The 19,784-nt window shown below is 31.4% G+C and overlaps 1 protein-coding gene across 4 annotated transcripts in view; it reads right to left on the reverse strand.

Annotated features, from left to right (window-relative positions):
• Window positions 1-14,738: 14,738 nt before the first annotated feature.
• LOC139482261 (kinesin-like protein KIF18A) overlaps window positions 14,739-19,784 on the reverse strand; it is a 57,978-nt gene continuing 52,932 nt past the window's right edge. For all 4 annotated transcript variants that reach the window (XM_071266003.1, XM_071266005.1, XM_071266004.1 and 1 more), the window contains exon 20: window positions 14,739-16,081. In XM_071266003.1, coding sequence (XP_071122104.1) covers window positions 16,027-16,081 — 55 coding nt within the window. In that variant the 3' untranslated portion in view covers window positions 14,739-16,026. The remainder of the gene's footprint in view (window positions 16,082-19,784) is intronic.

Consider the following 19,784-nt stretch of genomic DNA (forward strand, 5'->3'; position numbering starts at 1 on the left):
ATTTAAGTCTCTTATATTTGAAAGCCAAAACATCATTACCAATAATCCAACTAGAAACCAGTATCCCATCTTGTTATGAACAGTATATTGTAGAAACATATGGTAAATCGGTGCAAACTGCAATATTTTCATTTTTTATCAAACAACTGTATTGATATTTTTCAAACGTTGAAAAAATACAATTTTAACTTTTTCTTTATTTATTGCATAACCGATGAGCTGACATGATGTTACAATCATTACTTCTGCATAGGAAACACAGCATTTGATTTCCTACATATATTTCTTAATTTACATAATACTGCCTTTTGATTTGTAAGCACATATATTCGTTTAAAGAGCGAAGCCGATCGCCGGATTTATACTTATTGTAGAAACCACATCGTTATAACAAGCACAATCTAGCTTCAGGAGATAGTTCCGCTTTAAAAATTCAGAAAATTATGCAACATTTTACCAAGACATTTGGAAGAGTTAATATTTGGTGCATGAAAATTCTGAAAAATGATTTAAGATTATAACTTAAATATGAATAAAATGAGATTTAGCCTTCATACACTGTTAATAGGTCACAAATAAGAATATAAAAATCTGAACATTTCATCTAGTCATAGGTCAATAAATTATCTTTGCGAGGAAAGTGTCTATTCCGCCTCAACAATTTAGAAGAGAATAAAATGAAAATGGACTACCAAACATATAGCATCACGACTTAGGTTGTTTTAGAACATAAAACTTCAAAAAGCCAAATTCTTTCCCTAAGACCATATGTTGTTACGAGCAGACTTATAGAGAATTAAGATTAATTCAAGCAATATTTCTAATAATAAAACATTAATTTCAAAAATCCATTTGAAATTACTCTTTTTAAGTTGTTTACCAATAATGCAGTTGAAAAGACATCATATTCCAATTTTCACACTCTATCAATTCTAAACAAGACAACAAGAGAGCGAAATCAGACGAAATTTTCAAAATAAACGTTCAATAACTAAATTTGCAACGTGTTCCATCTACTCGTCAGCATACACTATTATAAAACCTTCAACAATATCAATCTCAAATCATGAATTTTCTTTTTAATAGAACGTTGTAACATAATGGAAATTTGTTGACCATCTAGCTAAATGATTTATTTTTATTTTATTTTTTTTTTGGGGGGGGGGGGGGGGTTAGTGGTCACTGAATTGGTTGTAAGCTTGACGTCGTTAGAATTTTGTACCTATCTTTGCTCTGGATGAACCCGACGAGGAAAAACATCTATAATTTAAGGCATTTGACACAATGTAGGAGCAATGGTCAATATGCCTCATAGAATGGACCAAATACCACTGAGGCAAGGACAAAATATTACTACCGCATTGGTAGATCCAACTTTGTTTCAAACGAAGTTTATTACCCCCAGGTCACATCGAATGAGGATACTTAAAATAAAAAGAAATATACGGAGTTCCTAAGGAGGAAATTATAAATCCTTTCAATGACAAACAAAAAACACTAAAGATAACAGGCATACAACTGTGTCCACGAGACGTGCATGCTAATACACTGATAGAGTGGGGCGCTCATATTCGCCGTGGACACAATTTCGCCGTTTTATGATTTTGAGGTGTAAAAACTTCAAAGGATGGTTGAAGTTGAAGAAATATGCCGGTAAATTATATTTTTATAACAAATATGATTATTTTTGAAAATGAGACCAAATTTCGGCACTTACCGCAAAGGACCGAAAAACGGACGATTTTCAGCCAATTTTCTGAATGAAAAAAACGATTTCAAAGAAGTATTTCTTTAGTAATTCTTTGACTGATTGCCATAAATTTCAGTTTTTTACACCTTTCAAATGTCTGCTATTCTTCTATAATGATATTTATTTGATGAATATTGTTTAAAGCTGCAGTTATTTGGTTTTAAATAGATGTGAAACAACGGCGAATATGTGTCCCCCGTTGACAAAACATCAGGAAATTTCAAACACCCTTTAATCCAATATTTCAAATGATTTTTCTCAAAACAAACACGTTTTAAAGCTAAGAATATTTTGCATTTGAAGTAATCTTCATATAGAAATATCAGTATACTTCAAAGACATAAAGACCTGAACATAAACTGAAGAAAACATGGAAAGATATGGCGAAAATGAGCACCCCACTCTAGTATAATCATTCTTGACGACGAAAAATCACAGCTGTTATGATGCGTCTGTCGTACAAGGGAGAGGTTTAGCGCTACAAAACCAGGTTCAATCCACCATTTTCTACATTTGAAAATGCCTGTACCAAGACAGGAATATGACAGTCCTTGTCCATTCGTTTTTGATGTGTTTTGTCATTTGATTTTGCCATGTGATTATGCACTTTCCGATTGGATTTCCTCTGAGTTCAGTATTTTTGTGATTTTACTTTTTATACATGGTAATGCCCAAAACATATATATTAATCTTTGTTATTTGGAATCCTAATTAGTCATACCAATTTCTAGGCCTTCACGATGTAAGAGGTAGTAAACGATATCACGTTTAGAAAATTGATCGTAAATTGCTATTCAAATAAATCTAACAAAAAAAACGGTTTCGATAAAACTTTTTTTATATAAATAATGGAAATTCGTTGCCAATTTGATTTGATTTCAAATATTTGCTTAACATTGAAATAACTTTTTTATGTCTAAAAGTGAAAAGCTTATGTAATAGTGAAATTAGGCCATTTTATGCTATTCAGTTCTTTCAATTTATTTGATATACAAAGTAATTCAGAACAAAACTAATATAATTGATATATGATAAGCAACTTCATTCTGAGTATCAAACTGACCCTTTTTCATTTGTCCTTTACTGTTTTACAAACACCATATTGATGTGGTCGATAGTGTCATTTATGACGACGGATTTGTTCCAGATGTTGCTACATTTAGCGTATTTACCTGACGATATCGGGATATAGGTATTTAGTCGGATCTTAACATGTACTTGTTATTTGTTTTCAAACCGGTATTGATAAAAATAAACAAAACAATGTCGAAATGTTCAGGACTTTATTAAAACTGTATTTGGGTAAGTTGATGCAAGCATACGATTGTATTGCGTCTTAAAATTTGAGAAGCAAATAATATTTAACTACTTTATTAATATCTTGTGTAAAAACGTTAATTATGAACTATGAAAGTCAAGTGGCTCGAGCATTTTCTGAGTAAGTTTTAAAAAGTTCAAAGAAACATTTTTTTTACAGTGGTTTATCTTTCATTAGTCTTCACTATCCTATAGATTAACAACTTTTGGTTATATTTATAATTTAGAATCTTCATTGAAGGTGGAGCAAGAATGCACAGTTAATTAATTATATTTTTGTGCCATTTGTATGCAAGAGTGAAATTTCTTTGTATTATGTGCTGATTCGAAAAAAGTTATGCGAGTATTGTCTCCCTTTAACAGATTCATTATTTTATAATTAAGTTTAGGTTTATAATTTAATTTTGAATAATGACAAAATGTATCAATTTAATATATTTCAGTTTTTGTTATTGGTCAAAGACATTGATGTACCAATATAATTTCATAAATTTGAAACGTTTAAAATGATTACATACCAATATAAAGAAGAACCGAACCGTTCATCATTTTTGAGAAAGACTATAAATGAAAGACTAATTACTTATCTCCCCTTCATGATAGATGGATTGGGAAAGTAACTAGTCACAGAGAGGGACTAAATTAAGCAAGCAATTTTTAATTTAAATAAAACAATTTTCCACTATGAACGAATGTTACTTTATACAAATAAAAGAACTTTGTTAGCTAAATCTACACATTTAATTAGATATTATGAATTTTTATTACAATAGATTAACATGCTTCTACATTCCCTACCTCTCTTCCTCGATAGTGACATCAAATGATGAATTTGATCATAGAATTTCTATTTGGTACACCATTCAATCGGGTTTATCTTATTTGAATTTGCCATTGTCCATTAGGTGTGTTTGGTTTGGTATAATGGCTAATAGTATAATAACCCCATGATTGGTGTCCTTCCGTGTCGTTTCAATGATTGTTGATATCATACTTAGTATTGGAGTGTCGTCGAGTTATTGACCATCTAATGAACACTAGTTTACGACTTTGTTCAAACCATGCATTTGATATGTATTAATTAGGTTTTCTTTCGCAAAAAACATTTCCGCATGTGTTTCTGTCAAGGACTCTTTTAAATCAGAAAACAAATATTTCCTGAACAACCATGTCATACAATAGTAATCAAAGGTACCTGGATTATAATTTAGTACGCCAGACGCGCGTTTCGTCTACATAAGACTCATCAGTGACACTCATATCAAAATATTTATCAAGCCAAACAAGTACGAAGTTGAAGAGCATTGAGGATCCAAAATTCAAAAAAGTTGTGCCAAATACGGCTAAGGTAATCTATTCCTGGGATAAGAAAATCCTTAGCTTTTCGAAAAATTTATAAAAATGACCACATAATTGATATTCATGTCAACACCGAAGTGCTGACTACTGGGCTGGTGATACCCTCGGGGACGAAACGTCCACCAGCAGTGGCATCGTTTAATTTCGCTCATTTGTTTTTTTTTTATCATTTTTCATTTATAAGGTCTTTCCACTTTTCTGTGGAAAGACCTATTGTATTTGTTCTGATTATTATTATTAATATTTTCTTCCACCAAATTTTGTTCTCGCGTAACATTTTTGTTTCCAATATGTCGCTAACATATTTCTTATATAGTATCATACAGTTTATGTGCTTTTTATTTTCACCCATTCTAAGCTGAACAATTTTCTTTATAAGAGTTACCTCCCCAAACACTGTTTTCCTTGTGACTACATCTTCTACGTAACTGCAAAAGAAAGCGACAAATTTATTTTATAAAATTGCTCGTTATGTCCTTCGCATGGTTTGTCCTATTTTGACCGATGCGATATGAAGACTCCATATTAGAATTATTTTCCCTTATGCATGTGATATAAGTTAAATACATTTCTAACTGGTAAATAAAGGCAACAGTAGTATACCGCTGTTCAAAACTCATAAATCCATGGAAAAAAAACAAAATCGGGATAACAAACTAAAACCGAGGTAAACGCATTAAATATAACAGGAGAACAACGACATCACACTAAAATGTAACACACATAGACAAAATCCCACTAAAATGTAACACACATAGACAAAATTCCACGAGAATAACAAATATAACATATATATATAACATCAAAACCAAATACATGAATTTGGGATAGACAAGTACCGTGACACGTCTTATCGCAATGTGAATCTACACTCAAAAATAAGAGAAAACAAACGACACAACGTTATAATGTAATACACACAGAAACGAACTATAATATAACAATGGCCATATTCCTGACTTTGTACAGGGCATTTTTAAAGGAAAAAATGGTGGGTTGAACCTGGTTTTGTGGCATGCCAAACCTCGCACTTTTATGGCCATGTGAAATATAACATCAAAATGACAACATATGACTACAATATAAATAAATTGGAGAAGACAATTGACAAAGAATCACACGAACAACAGCCAACAAAAGGCAACATGTTCAAAATTTTAATACGCCAGAAGTGTATTTTGTCCACACAAGACCTACGTGTGACGCCCAGATACAAAAGTTTGAAAGCCGAAACGAGTACAAAGTTGAACAGCATCGAGGACCAAAAGATCAAAAAGGCTGTGCCAAAAACGGCAAGGGTTTTCTTTTAGTTACCAGAAAATCCCTATAATTTAGAATAATTTATAAACCATAAGTGATAGAGATCAAGGGTCTTTTGATTTGAGGTCCTTGGTCCAAAAGAATGAAAATCAGGTCAAGGTCAAAGATCAAGGTCATATTCTAAAGTTAGATTTTGGCTTATTTTCACTATTTTTAGAAACCGTTCAACATATCGTCAAAATATTTTTACTAAATTGTAAGTTGCGACATGTCGTAAAACATGAATTTTGGTTGAAAGGATATGTTGACCATAAAGGGGAGTTTTCTCCCTTTTTATATTGAAAATTACATGTATGGTGGTATAACTCATTTACGAAGTATAATAAAGACCTAGAGAAATATGATTAAAGGTCCTTGGTGTATGACCTTGAAATTGATCTCAAGGTCAAAGCTAAATTTGATGTTCTAGATTTTGACCTTTGCTTTAACTTCATATTTAAACACGATAAAGCCATGTGACTTTTTCTTATTAGGTTGTTTTTACATGACCTTCAAAAGCTAATCGGAAATGACCATATGTAAACCGGAAATACCTTTGTTTTGTACTTATTTAATGTAAAAGTATATTGAACAATTCATTTTTGGAATCAGTATCAAGTCAACTATCAAATAAAACCGGAAGTGACATACTTCAAACCGGAAGTAACAATTTCTCTCCCTTATTTAGAAAAAAATGTATAGAAACCATATATTTTTGGAATCAGTGAACAAAAAGCTATCATTTGACACTGGATATGATATTTTAAACTGAATTTTCATAGTTCTATATCAAAGTATGATCTCTATGGGTGGAAAGACCTTCAATTGTTCTCTGAACAATTGGTTTTTAATTTTTTTTAATTTTCATCTTGAAAATTCAAGTTACCGACAAGTCTTCCGTTGTGATTAACAGCAGACAAAGATTTAAATGCAATAGTCAAGCTTACACCAACAAAATGAGAAATTCTTAACAATTAATTAACAACAAAACTATATAAAGTTAGAAAATACATAATATGTTTTGTACACCATATACGCATTAAAACAATACTTAGCATTGGTGTTGCTAGAAACAATAAACAAGAAACCATAATTTTAAGAATTTGGACAGCGACTTTATCAGCTAAAGAATTCTTTAACATAAAGATTTTTCTTTAGAGAAACTTACTAATCATTTTTTTTATCACCGAATACCAGTAACCAGTGTTAAAGTAAACTATTCCGGTACTCAATTACTGAATGCAAGGCTAGTTAGCTACGTTTAACCCAAGTGATCCTCAACATGGTCAATTCAATCAGCGACTAACAAATGTGTATTTGCTTACCTTTGAACCACGGTCAACTGTGTCGTATGCTATAAATTTAATAAAATAGCTAATGAAAACTGTGACAGCAGGGAATTAAATATGTGAGCTCTGTTCAAAAATAGTTTGGTTTTGTCGTTAAAAGAGCATGTTTGATGGATTGATTGTTGGTTGGCTATTTTTAAAACGGTAATAACTGTCCTTTTCTAGATTGAGATATTTCGGTTTTACATGGGGAAACTCCACACTAAAATTTACGACAAAAGAGACGATTTTTCGTTCCCTATTGTTAAGTTTCCTTTTTTTGGATGATGATGTTCCTTTGGCACCATCTTACGGAGTTTATATTTCACAAGTCGTTCGTTATGCCCGTATTTGTTGTGACGTTTGGATTTAAACGGACGTAATCTGTGTATACATTATTTAGCGAGGGATTTCGTTACCACAAATTACTTAAAACGTTTACTAAATTCTACATAGATATAAAGGTTCGGTTTTGAAGTTTCGTTGTACTTGTATAAAACTTATTTCAAACGGGATGACACATCCTCATTATTATGGATATGCTTTTCACCGTGGCAGGAAATTTAGAAACGATCCTGGTAAACTTATCGAACCTTTAAATAAACTTATTCTAAAGGGTTACCAATTCAGTACTGTAATAAGATCATTGAATATTGTTTTTATTTGTATTAAAATTGATTTTGTTATCAATAAATTAAAAGCAAACTAAATATTATTGTTATATAATATAAACAATCTGTCGATACCTGTACCATGTGACAATGTCAGGCTTTTCTCTGACTGTTTATGACGTCTTTTACTTAATCCATTGATGATAATTAGTCTTGGAGGCATGATTTTATAATCAGTTTGTAGTGGCTTTGAACTAGCTTTCAGTAACTTCGAATACCCTTAGATCTGTACTAAGTGTTTTTGTTGTTGGAATATACTAGTACCCGGCCACGTCCACTCTGTGTAGTATTTCTATTTGTATCCATTTGAGCCTTTTTCAACTGATTTTTATAGCTCGTTCTATTGTACTGTGACAAAACTGTTCTAGGTTAGGGGTTGGGATCACGCTAATATGTTTAACCCCACCACATTCTCTATGTATGAGCATGTCCCAAGTCAGAAGCCTGTAATTCAGTGGTTGTTGTTTGTTGATGTGTTACATATTTGTTTTTCGTAATTTTTTTGTACATAAATTAGGCCGTTAGTTTTCTCGTTTTAATCATTTTACATTTGTCATTTTGGGGCCTCTTATAGCTGACTATGCGGTATGGGCTTTGCTCATTGTTGAAGGCCGTACGGTGACCTATAGTTGTTAATTTCTGTGTCATTTGATCTCGTTGAAATCATACCACATCTTCTTTTTTCATATATGCAAAGTGGCAAACATATAAAGCGTATTCAGATATCAGGAATACTAGTAGTAATATAATGTGTTACACCCGATCCCAAAACTACAGTGGTTTTCCATGTGATATACATAATGCGTCCTCTTGTTATTCATGTGATTTATATAATGCGTCCTCTGGTTATTCATGTGATTTATATAATTCGTACTCTGGTTATTCATGTGATTTATATAATGCGTACTCTGGTTATCGAACTATGAAGAAGCTCAACCTCTCAATTGACCCAAGGACTAAATAGAAATAATAACTACGAACCATATAAAGTGATTAACCGAATTACAAGTTCCATATGTAGATTCAAAGCAAATCATTCATCAGGCGATACAAAAACCTATCAACCAGCAGAATGATTGAAAACATTCTAATAACTAATAGGTTGTCATGTTTTCAAACCTCTCAGTAAAAGACGATTAATCTATAAATGCATGTTTTAAAAACAGCTAGATTATTGTGAGGTGTATGTTATGCATAAATGAACTTGTGTCTTTTCTGCTTACTTTAATGTTAGTGCTAGGTACACACATATCATCTACATTTTTTTCTTTCAAATTGCTTTATCTAAACATTGATTTTCTCATTCTAATTAAAACTGGTGATAGCATAGCGTACAGAACTATTAGGCTGGTATCTTTAATGAGTTTTTATTTAGTGTTAGTGGTGTTAGTCACATACTAGACTTCAAATATACTATAAATTGTTTTGTCAGACACAAATATACAGATGTTAATCCTTTCAATCGGAGCATGAGGAGTCTTATACACTAGCTATTCATACAAGTCTGTTTAATCTCGTGTTACAAAGTAAGCAGATTTAATCTGTTGTTAAGGAGAGCCGTTATATGTTGAAATGCTTTTAAAAGGTGCTCGAGTATTCTAACAGTTCTTTGCTGGCACTTTCCTAAAGATAACCTTAGCTGAGTTAGGTACCTTTTGGTCATATGGATTTAAATGCTTTACTTCAATGATTTTCATTTTTTTTTTAATTTGAATATTCCTGATGGAGGTTATTCCAGACGAGCACTTTATGAACACGAAATTAATAAAACGTTATTTCTTATTTTCTGTGCAAGTGGCATTCATATGCTTAATAAGGATTGTATTTTTCATCATTTTTCAATTTTACATATAAAGCATTTAAAGGGAAATTCCGCGATTTTTTACTTATCATCTAATTATGTTCATCTTAACATAAAAAACACATTTGCAAAGTTTTAAATTTATATTCCTTCTAATAACGGAGAAAATCAAGTATTTGTAACTTTTTTGGTTGAATTCTCGAGTGGGTCGTGACGTATTAGCCCGATTTATTGAATTCTGGGGAAAAATAAAATCTGTTTAACTCTTATAGCTTATCGACAATATACGTAATTAAAAGCGCACAGCTGACGAATGGTCGAAGTTATTAACCACAATATAAGAATGAACGAAAATGAATATGCATATACCGTTTTGTATTGATTGAATTAAACTCCTATAAAATTATCTCTAGTAAATGTATTTGAATAAATTTAATTAATTATTGTCGAGATTTTTTTCATAAAATATTTATTGAACATTTTACTGATATTGAACTGAAAATATTTCAGTTCTATTTGCCGTTATTGTTTTGATAATCATTTCAATGCAGCTAATGTGTGAGCAGAGTGTGTATATTATTTTGTAAAGGTCACTGTATATTTCTCGGCTTGAGGTCAATTCGTTTACCTTGTAGCTATTTAGCCGCAGGTGTGAGTTCAAGCGTACACAGGTATAAATGTTGTTATTTGGAAAGGATAAACAGAAAGGATTAGAAAGAGTATGCTGTCACGATGTTAATACACTAAGATTTAATACACGATGAGAATAAAGATACAATAATTAAATTGTGTAAATTAATTGAAAATAAAATTCAGATTCGTAAATCCGAAAGTGTATAAAAATAAAAGGAAACAATTTTTGATTACTTTCTTAGCGGCAATTGGCGTAAAGATTCAAATATGAAGCAAAAAATAGTAGTTTTAATCTTTTATAAAAACTAAATGCAATATTACCCAATTTGATATACCATCTGTTTGATATCATTGACTTTACCGGAATTTCTTAACTTGTATTCAAATCTGGCTGTGTTTAAATGCTAATAAAACTATTGCAATTCTAAAGTTTTTAATTGACAAAAAAATTCAACATACAACATGCATGATTTTTTTTAGTTTCTTTTTAACATTTTATTCTTACATAATTAAATTCTATGACAATCATTTACACGAACTTTTTGTGAAAAGAATATCAATTATCTAAGCTAAGGCATTATTTCTTTTGAGGATTTTTGAGGATTTTTTTTAAAATTCTATGATAATATTTGTGCAATGTTGAACATGATAGCCGTCATTAATCCAAATAAGTAATACAGTAGTTGTAATAAAAGTTATATTTTAGTCATGCATAACTGATATTGACGAATTTATAATAGTTCGTCCATACATCGTTGTTCTTGAAACAATCATTATTAGTATACATGTAAGTTTCCTGACGTATAAGAGCCATTGAGGATGAGCTCCAGAGAAATCAGACTAGTGGCGTTTCGTTAGTTTGTTTGTTGGGAAAGGAGAGGAAATGCAACCGCTTGTACAGATAAACGACAGAATTACCATACAAGCATTTATAGTCAACACAATCAGAAAGAGTTCCCATCGTTAGACGGGGAATATGAAGGCTTCCAAGAATGAACAAGTGACATGTCTAACTCTGAACAGTTAGAAAACAGACTATCGACATCGACCGCTTGTTCTTAATATTTGAAACTGTATGCATATATATACGTATACGTCTATGATATATATAGTGATGAGTTCTTGCGTCTGACAAAAACTAAATTCCTTCATGGTTATATCTTGCCATACGTTTATATTGGTTTGTAAGGTGATTACTCACAATCGTTATTTGAAAATCCTGTTTGTGAGATGTAGATTCATTTCAATACAGAAATTTCGTCTATATATTTCACAAGTGTATAACACGGAGAAGCTCTGAAGGTCCATTACTCCCATTTTGTTTGGGTGTGAACCATCGATGTTTACAGCAATATCACAGAATAAGATGATGATGGTAGAAAGAACTATGGGCGTCATGTGGCAAATATTACATGCATATCGGACAATGAGTTGTCAATCTGTATGAAAAGATTTCCAATACAACCATATTATTGAGAAGGAATGTTTACATGCTATACTATCGTACTAGTATTACAGGGTTCTTGTGGCGTTCACCTTAAACACACATCTTTTTAACGATGTTTAAAAAAAAGACAGAACCAATTTAATGTCATATTTCCCTATTTTTTAAATATAACTAAAAGTCTTTTATCTGACAAGAATACCCCTATTTAGCGAACAAGTAATTTATTCTTTTTTTCTGTTATTGAATACGAAGAAAGAAAATAAATCCCGAAATTAATTTGAAACTTTGATACTCAAAAGTTTCCCAGCAAAATATTCACATTCCCTGGGGATAATTAGTGTTCGTCCAGTGGCATATATAACAATTGTGATGACGAATTACTTCCTTTGTTCGAGAACAATCTTATTGAAATATAAATCTGTGATTTTACTATGTCCACAGCTTCAATGAACCAAAGCAAAAGTTATACATCGACCTGTATTTAAATCAAATTGGTTCTCTTCTTCTTCTGGTATACAATAGTCTATCGACATTCGATGATTACATACTGTTGGCATACGTGGACTAGTCTATTTACAACACTTTTACCCCTATTTATTCAAAATATATGTTTTTTTCTTATGTTCAATGTATACATGTATATATTTTAAATTGCGCTATAGTAACTTTCTATCCAGTCGTATAAACGAATCGTCGGTAATTTTTTTAAATCAATATTTCTGGTCTGTTCCAATCTGTCCTTCACTATTGACAATGACTATATATTACATTTTCCCGAATTCACCCTTGGAAAAAATATTTAAATAGATTTTAATTTCATCAAATCTTATTTTTTGGGTATTATTCATATGTTTATGAATTATATTCTTTACACCAGAAATGTTATTTATAAACAAGCGTATGAGTTTAGTAATGACAAGTAAGACAGAGTTGTATATTATTCATCTGATAGTTAAAAATGGAAAGTTATAAGTTATAAGTTATCAGCCGTGTACACTGATCAATACCTGCAGAAGTGAAACGATGCATGAACTTGCAAGCCCGACAGGAAATCGCTTGAATACCTGGACGTGTCACCTCACACCCCTCACAATACCTTTGGAAGTAATACCTTTAGCCATGCTGGTGATCAGATGAGGGAAGATCAAAATATATTTGTTTATTACTTTAAAGAATTATGAACAAATTAGATTTTCGAAAACAATTTTCACGGAACACTTATTTATGATTTCAACTTTGACTTTTCACCTAATTCCAATATCAACAGTTTAAAAACAACAGACCATGGTAATTTAAAAAAAGTAAGAATATTTTTCGTATCAAGTTAGTTAGTCGGATAAAACAACCGTACGATTGACAAGATATCGACACGCAATTACGACTACATCGGTTACTGTAGTTTTGTTTCTTTGTGGTTTATAGACATATCGTTTTTATTAATCGGGAAAGAAGACAAAATGGCGGATCGCAGAGAATTGATACTCTAAATTTAAAATCGATGGTGATCGCTTATCTAGCGGAATAAAACTTTAATATCTATGAATTTGAGCATTTTTATACAGAATGAACATAATATCAATTTTTGATTTTTTTGCGAAGTTTCCCTTTAACATGTTTGACATGACATTTCATATTTAAATTCATTTTCATCACTATAAAGCAAAACTACATCATACATAGGGCAGTTATTTCTAATACTAAATTATATAACAAATATAGAAACTTCTTGTGGAAACATTCATATGAATAATCTACAAGAAACTAAATAAAAGTGATGTGTCATACCAAGCTTTTTACAGTAATGCTATTAATAAAGCTCCTACGTTTATAGGTTGTTTTTCAACTCTTTGTTTTTTTGTCTGACTAGACTAGTTGATTAAGTATTTCTTCTGGTCTTTGCACAAAATGGTTTATTCCTGTACTGCTCTAAATGGTGTTGTATGAAATCTTCTTTGAAGAAAAGCAGAGTGTGGATGATATTGTCAAGTTACCTTCAGTAACAGTGACCATTCCTTGATACTGTGTAATATTGTTTTGTTTGTATTGGTGCTTTTGTCATCTATAATGTAGTTATTTTAGAGATTAATTTTTACTGTATTAATATTTATTTAATGTTCTTTCAAGTACCACTTGTTGCTTCGCATCACGGTGGGGAGTTATTAGTTTCAGTCGAAATACACGCCATCTTGAATAAATTACTTATCACATATAGATTCTGATTGGTTGCATTATAATGAGGATGAGATATAGCAGCAGCTATTGGCTTAAATGAGATAAAGAATTACAGACTTTTCTCCTCCAGGATAAGATATCAAATGCCGGAAAATTAATTATGTGTATTTCAGTTCCGATCAACTGTCATTAATTCATGTTCGTTTTATTATGCATACATTTCACAGATAAATTCAATATTGAAATATCAATCATTAATACATGTTTAATTGCTTTGTTACGCTGCAATTTGCACGATTTGCTTTGCTAAACAATGTTTACAAAAATGCATTATCGGTATTTTATAATTCTGACAATATAGACACACCTCTAGAAAGGCAAACCTCAAGAGTCGTGTCTAAATTTATAATTGATTTAATTTTCAACAAGAAATTAAAAAATTTTAAAAGCATGGATGTATAATGCACACTCTTAAAGTACATCCATTTTATGTCAATCAATATCTGAAAATACAACATTTCCAATACTAATTTAACAACCACATGCACACATATAACCTTAAATTAGTGAAGAGCGAAGCAGTCAATAGCTTTTTAGAAAGCTAAAACTTGTTAGTCTTATGATCAAGATTGAAAGGTTTGAGATCTCAAAACTAGTTTAATCCAGTTTCATGTTAGTGTACCAGTTCAAAGTCATGAACCTTCGTCGTGAATAAAGTGACAATATTTTGTCATTTCAAGTGTTAATTGTATTTTTTGTTCTTTTGGGGTAATTAAGTGTTGGCAGATATTTGATAGTCTCTTTCAAATTTATTCTCAACTTAGTATATTGTCGAAGACCACATGTTGACCTTTTATAATAAATGCCTTCTTTTTTTGTTGTTACAATACTGTCATAAACAATACATCATCAGGGCGCACATGAATGACAGAGTTTTTTCTGGTGACGGACAAACTCGAAAGTGGTCTATTGCTTTTATTTGAAAATATCAATTTATTTTTAAAAAGCAGTATCTCAACAGATAAATTAGAGTTAAATAGTTTCATAAACATAATTTCAAAATTTTAAAACAAGTTCAAACCTTCAATAAAATAATAAACGAATTTAGAAGACATTGTTTCTAAATTAAAATACTTGTAATATTTATTCTCACTCATATTTTGTATCAAGTTTTCAATGAGCATTGAAAATCATATATCAATATAGTATTTTTATTTATAACTATACATTTTTTCAGGCAATAGACAAATCTTTAGACTGTAAATAACAACTAAAAAATCTTATTATATTTCTGACACAATTTTTATCTCTGTGATACAGTTATTTCTGACATTTGTGCAATGACTCAGAGGGTAAACTCCCAATAAATAAATCATACATGTTTCTTTTTGCCAGAAATATTCTTCTACATTTAAAGTATGAGGAGCATTCACATTCATTTATTTTTGCATCAATGTCTTTTACTGAAATGCTCAGTAATTGATAAACCCTTTAAATATATATCAAATTTTGAATATACAGTAACTATAATGAATGATCATATTAATTTTGTTTCAAATAAATTCTCATTTTTTTTGCTGTGACAGTATACATTATACCTTAAAATAGTATGAAGTGAAAAAACTGCAATGCATTATTTATAAAGCAAATTAAATCTAATCATGCACATAAATATTTTTTATATCCTTCACAAAATTAAAATTCTTTTCTAAAAGAATGAATTAATAAACTGCACACAATGGTTGACAAAGCTTAAATAAACAGTTACAGAACGTAATATAAATAATATTGATTTTCAATCATTAAATGAAACTGACATGTCATGGTGGATAAATTTTGTAATTAAAATCTCTGCATAAATATCATTCAGAAAAAATAAATAGAACAAAAAACAAACAAATAACACTGTGTTAAACGTAAGACTACAATTTTGTGTACATAATCATTTTTTGTGGTTGGTGAAAACTGAAGTGGAATTCTATCTAGTAAATAATTTACATTGGTGGTTGGTGAAGTGGAATTCTGAAAGATGTTTGGAAACAGTTGTTTACCTCCACTGAGTAGTTATCCATAAAATATTCCTATTAATGTAACAAGTTCATGAAGTTTTCCTAATTCAAAGATCCTTAATCTATTAAAAATTGGTCAACTGGAATGAAATGCAATGATTTCAAAAAATAAATAATTTCCATAGTAAAATCTGGCATCTAGTTAATTTAAAAAAAAAAAAAAACCATGTGGATTCACTATCATATCTGCCAACCAGGTTTTACATTGGATACTGACTGACTTCTTTTAAAATTCCTGAAAAAAAATAAAAGAGAAAAACATAATTATATATGGGTGTAAAATAGAAAAAGCACAACAAATTGAATACAATTTCAACAATATGTGCAGGTAAATCTGCTGCAGCAGTCTATTCTTTGAAAGATCAACTCATTTAAAAAAAACACATCTTGAAAATACCTTATTGTGTCATACTGAAACTAACTCTTATAATAACCACTTATGAATAAAAATAGATGTGGGGTAAAAGTGTCAATGAGACAACAATACAAAAACATAAAGAACCAATAGACAGTTAGAGGTCAATATCAAAGCTTAAACAATAGACTGGTAATTGAGATTTGGTAGGTGGTTAAATGCACTTTCATCACTTAATCAACTTTCTCTTATGGTTGGGGCCTGTTATCTAACTCCCACGTGAATAGATATTTTTCGTATCACACCGTACGGAGTGTGATATGAAAAAGTGATATCAAAATTATGTTAATTTGATTGGCTTATCTCGTAAATTTCCAATATTTTCATTGGCCGTTGATCAGGTAATTATTCACTGGAAAAGGTCATGCCGGGACTACTTTTTTTCTTGACAACTGATTGTTTACTTCCAGTTTTCGCAATTTTCGTCTGCTTTATCATCTGCATTATCTAATATAAATCTTATCATGGACGAAGAAATAAAGAAAGGAACCTGTGTACGGTTATGTAATGGAGCAAAGGGCATTATAACTGGCACAACTTCCAATTTCAATTTCCCTCTGTATGCGACAGTAAAACTACCTATGGACGTCCGCAAAGCTTCAAATACAATACAGTTATCTCTATTCTAATGCAAAACAAGTTCATAATTAAATTTCAATCACAATTTCAGTGTAAAATCTTCATTAAAGAAAATTCCCCAAAAAGATGTTATCTTCTTTGGTCCCTACACTACGTGACGTCATAGGTATGCTTCCGGTGTCATACATAAACAGCGGCGTTTTCTGGCTTCTGTGCCGCTTCAGAATGTAATAAAATTGATAAAAAGAAGATTTTAAGGCGCAACAAGTGAGTTTTTTGTTAATTATTGTACAAATAACGTGTCAATACACTTGTTACAAATTAGATAACAGGCCCAACCATAAGAGAAATATTAGTACGCGTTGCAAAGAAAAACGGCCGTGGCAACACAACTCGCAACAAATAGGCCACGCACATACAACTTTTTGCCATAAGAGAAATAGGTTTAACAACTTGTGAGAATTAGATATCGCTTGATATCAACTCTCGCTATTTAGGCTCGTTTATTATTATTGAAATTAAATAACTCGAGTTGATATCAATCGATATCTAATTCTCACTCGTTATGAAACCTATAACTACAATATTACCTATCACATATAAACAAATGAATTTGTTTCTCTAAATAATGCCTCTATTTTAATTTTTCTAGAACTTGGAGTATTTAGTAGAAAAAAAATAACATATTAAAAGTAAAATGATGTTAAAAACTAGAGGCTCTGAAGAGAGAGTGTCGCTTACAAGTGCATATTAAACAAAGGACACAGATGGATTCATGACAAAATTGTGTTTTGGTGATGGTGATGTGTTTGTAGATCTTACTTTACTGAACATTCTTGCTGCTTACAATTATCTCTATCTATACTGATCTTGGCCCAGTCATGCCAGTAGTTACAGTGGAAAATATTTTGAAAACATTTACAAAATATTACAAAATTTATGAAAATTGTTAAAAATTGACTATGAAGGGCAATAACTCCTTAAGGGGTCAATTGACCATTTTGGTCATGTTGACTTATTTGTAGGTCTAAACTTGAGGTACATTATTGCTGTTTACAGTTTATCTCAATCTATAATAATATTAAACATAACCAAAAGCTGCAAAATGTTCTTAAAATTACCAATTCAGGGGCAGCAACCCAACAACAGGTTGCCTGATTGGTCTAACAATTTCAGGGCAGAAAGATCTTGACCTAATGACCATTTTCTCTTTGTCAAATTTGCTCTGAATGCTTTGGCTTCATAGATATGAGCCAAAAACTGCATTTTACCCTATGCACTATTTTTAGCCATGTCAGCAATCTTGGTTTGCGGGAGGGGTCATCAGACACAATTTTTAAACTAGATACCCTAATGATGATTGTGGGCCAGTTTGGTTAAATTTGTCTTAGCAGTTTCAGAGGAAAAGATTTTTGTAAAAGATAACAAAAATTTACGGAAAAAATTGTTAGCAAGAGGCTGTCACAACGACAGCAAACCGGATTTATTAATATTTATTTGTGTCCTGGCAATATCACAAGAACCATTACTGATGAATGGTGAAAGTGAAAATCGTCAATATCAAATTTGACCTCCATTTTGTCATCAGTATCAACATCTTAAAATTTGAAAAGCTTAGATTGAATGGTTCATGAGTAAATGCAACAACGTGAATGGAAACGCCATTTCACAATCTTTCAAGAACCATAACTCCTGAACAGTAAAAGTCAAAATCGTCATAATTGAACTTGACTTTTAATTTGTCATCAGTAACAACATATAAAAATTTCAAAAGCTTTGGTTGAATGGTTCATGAGAGAATGCACGGACACGACTGGAAACACCATTTTTCAATCTTTCAAGAACCATAATTCCTGAACGGTAAAAGTCAAAATCGTCATTATTGAACTTGACCTCCATTTTGTCATCAGTAACAACATATTAAATTTTGGGAAGCTTAGGTAGAACAGTTCATGCGTAAATGCACGGACACAACTGTAAACTCCATTTTTCAATCTATCAAGAACCATAACTCCTGAACGGTAAAAGTCAAAATCGCCATTATTATATTTGACCTCCATTTTGTCATCAGTAACAACATATTAAAATTTGGGAAGCTTAGGTAGAACAGTTCATGCGTAAATGCACGGACACGACTGTAAACTCCATTTTTCAATCTTTCAAGAACCATAACTCCTGAACGGTAAAAGTCAAAATCGCCATTATTGAACTTGACCTTCATTTAGTTGTCAGTAACAACATATTAAAATTTTAAAAGCTTTGGTTGAACGGTTCTTGAGTTAATGCACGGACAACATTTGATTCCCGCCCGCCCGCCCGACCGACCGCCCGCCCGCCCGCCCGACCGACCGCCCGCCCGCCGTACATCCCCAAATCAATAACCGACATTTTTGTCACAAAAATCCGGTTAAAAATTGACTATAAAGGGCAATAACTGCTTAAGGGGTCAACTGACCATTTTGGTCATTGTGACTAATTAGTAGATTTAACTTTGCTGACCATTATTGCTGTTTACAGTTTATCTCTATTAATAATTTATTCAAGATAATAACCAAAGACAGCAAAATTTTATTAAAATTACCAATTAAGGGGCAGCAACCCAACAATGGGTTGTCTGATTCATCTTGAATTTTCAGGACAGATAGAAATTGACCTGATGAATAATTTATACCATGTAAGATTCGCTCTAATTTCTTTGGTTTCATAGATATGAGCCAAATTCTACATTTTACGCCTATGTTCTATTTTTAGCCATCTTTGTTGGTGAGCCGGTTTACCAGACACATTTTTTAAACTAGATACCCCAATGATGCTTGTGGCCAAGTTTGGTTAAATTTGGTTTCAGAGGAGAAGATTTTTGTAAAAGTTATCGACAAAGGACTACGACTGAAGATGACGGAATGGACGCCAAGTGATGAGAAAAAATCACAATGTCATTTCGGCC

The sequence above is a fragment of the Mytilus edulis genome, chromosome 7 (assembly GCF_963676685.1).
Source record: "Mytilus edulis chromosome 7, xbMytEdul2.2, whole genome shotgun sequence".
Taxonomy (NCBI): domain Eukaryota; kingdom Metazoa; phylum Mollusca; class Bivalvia; order Mytilida; family Mytilidae; genus Mytilus; species Mytilus edulis.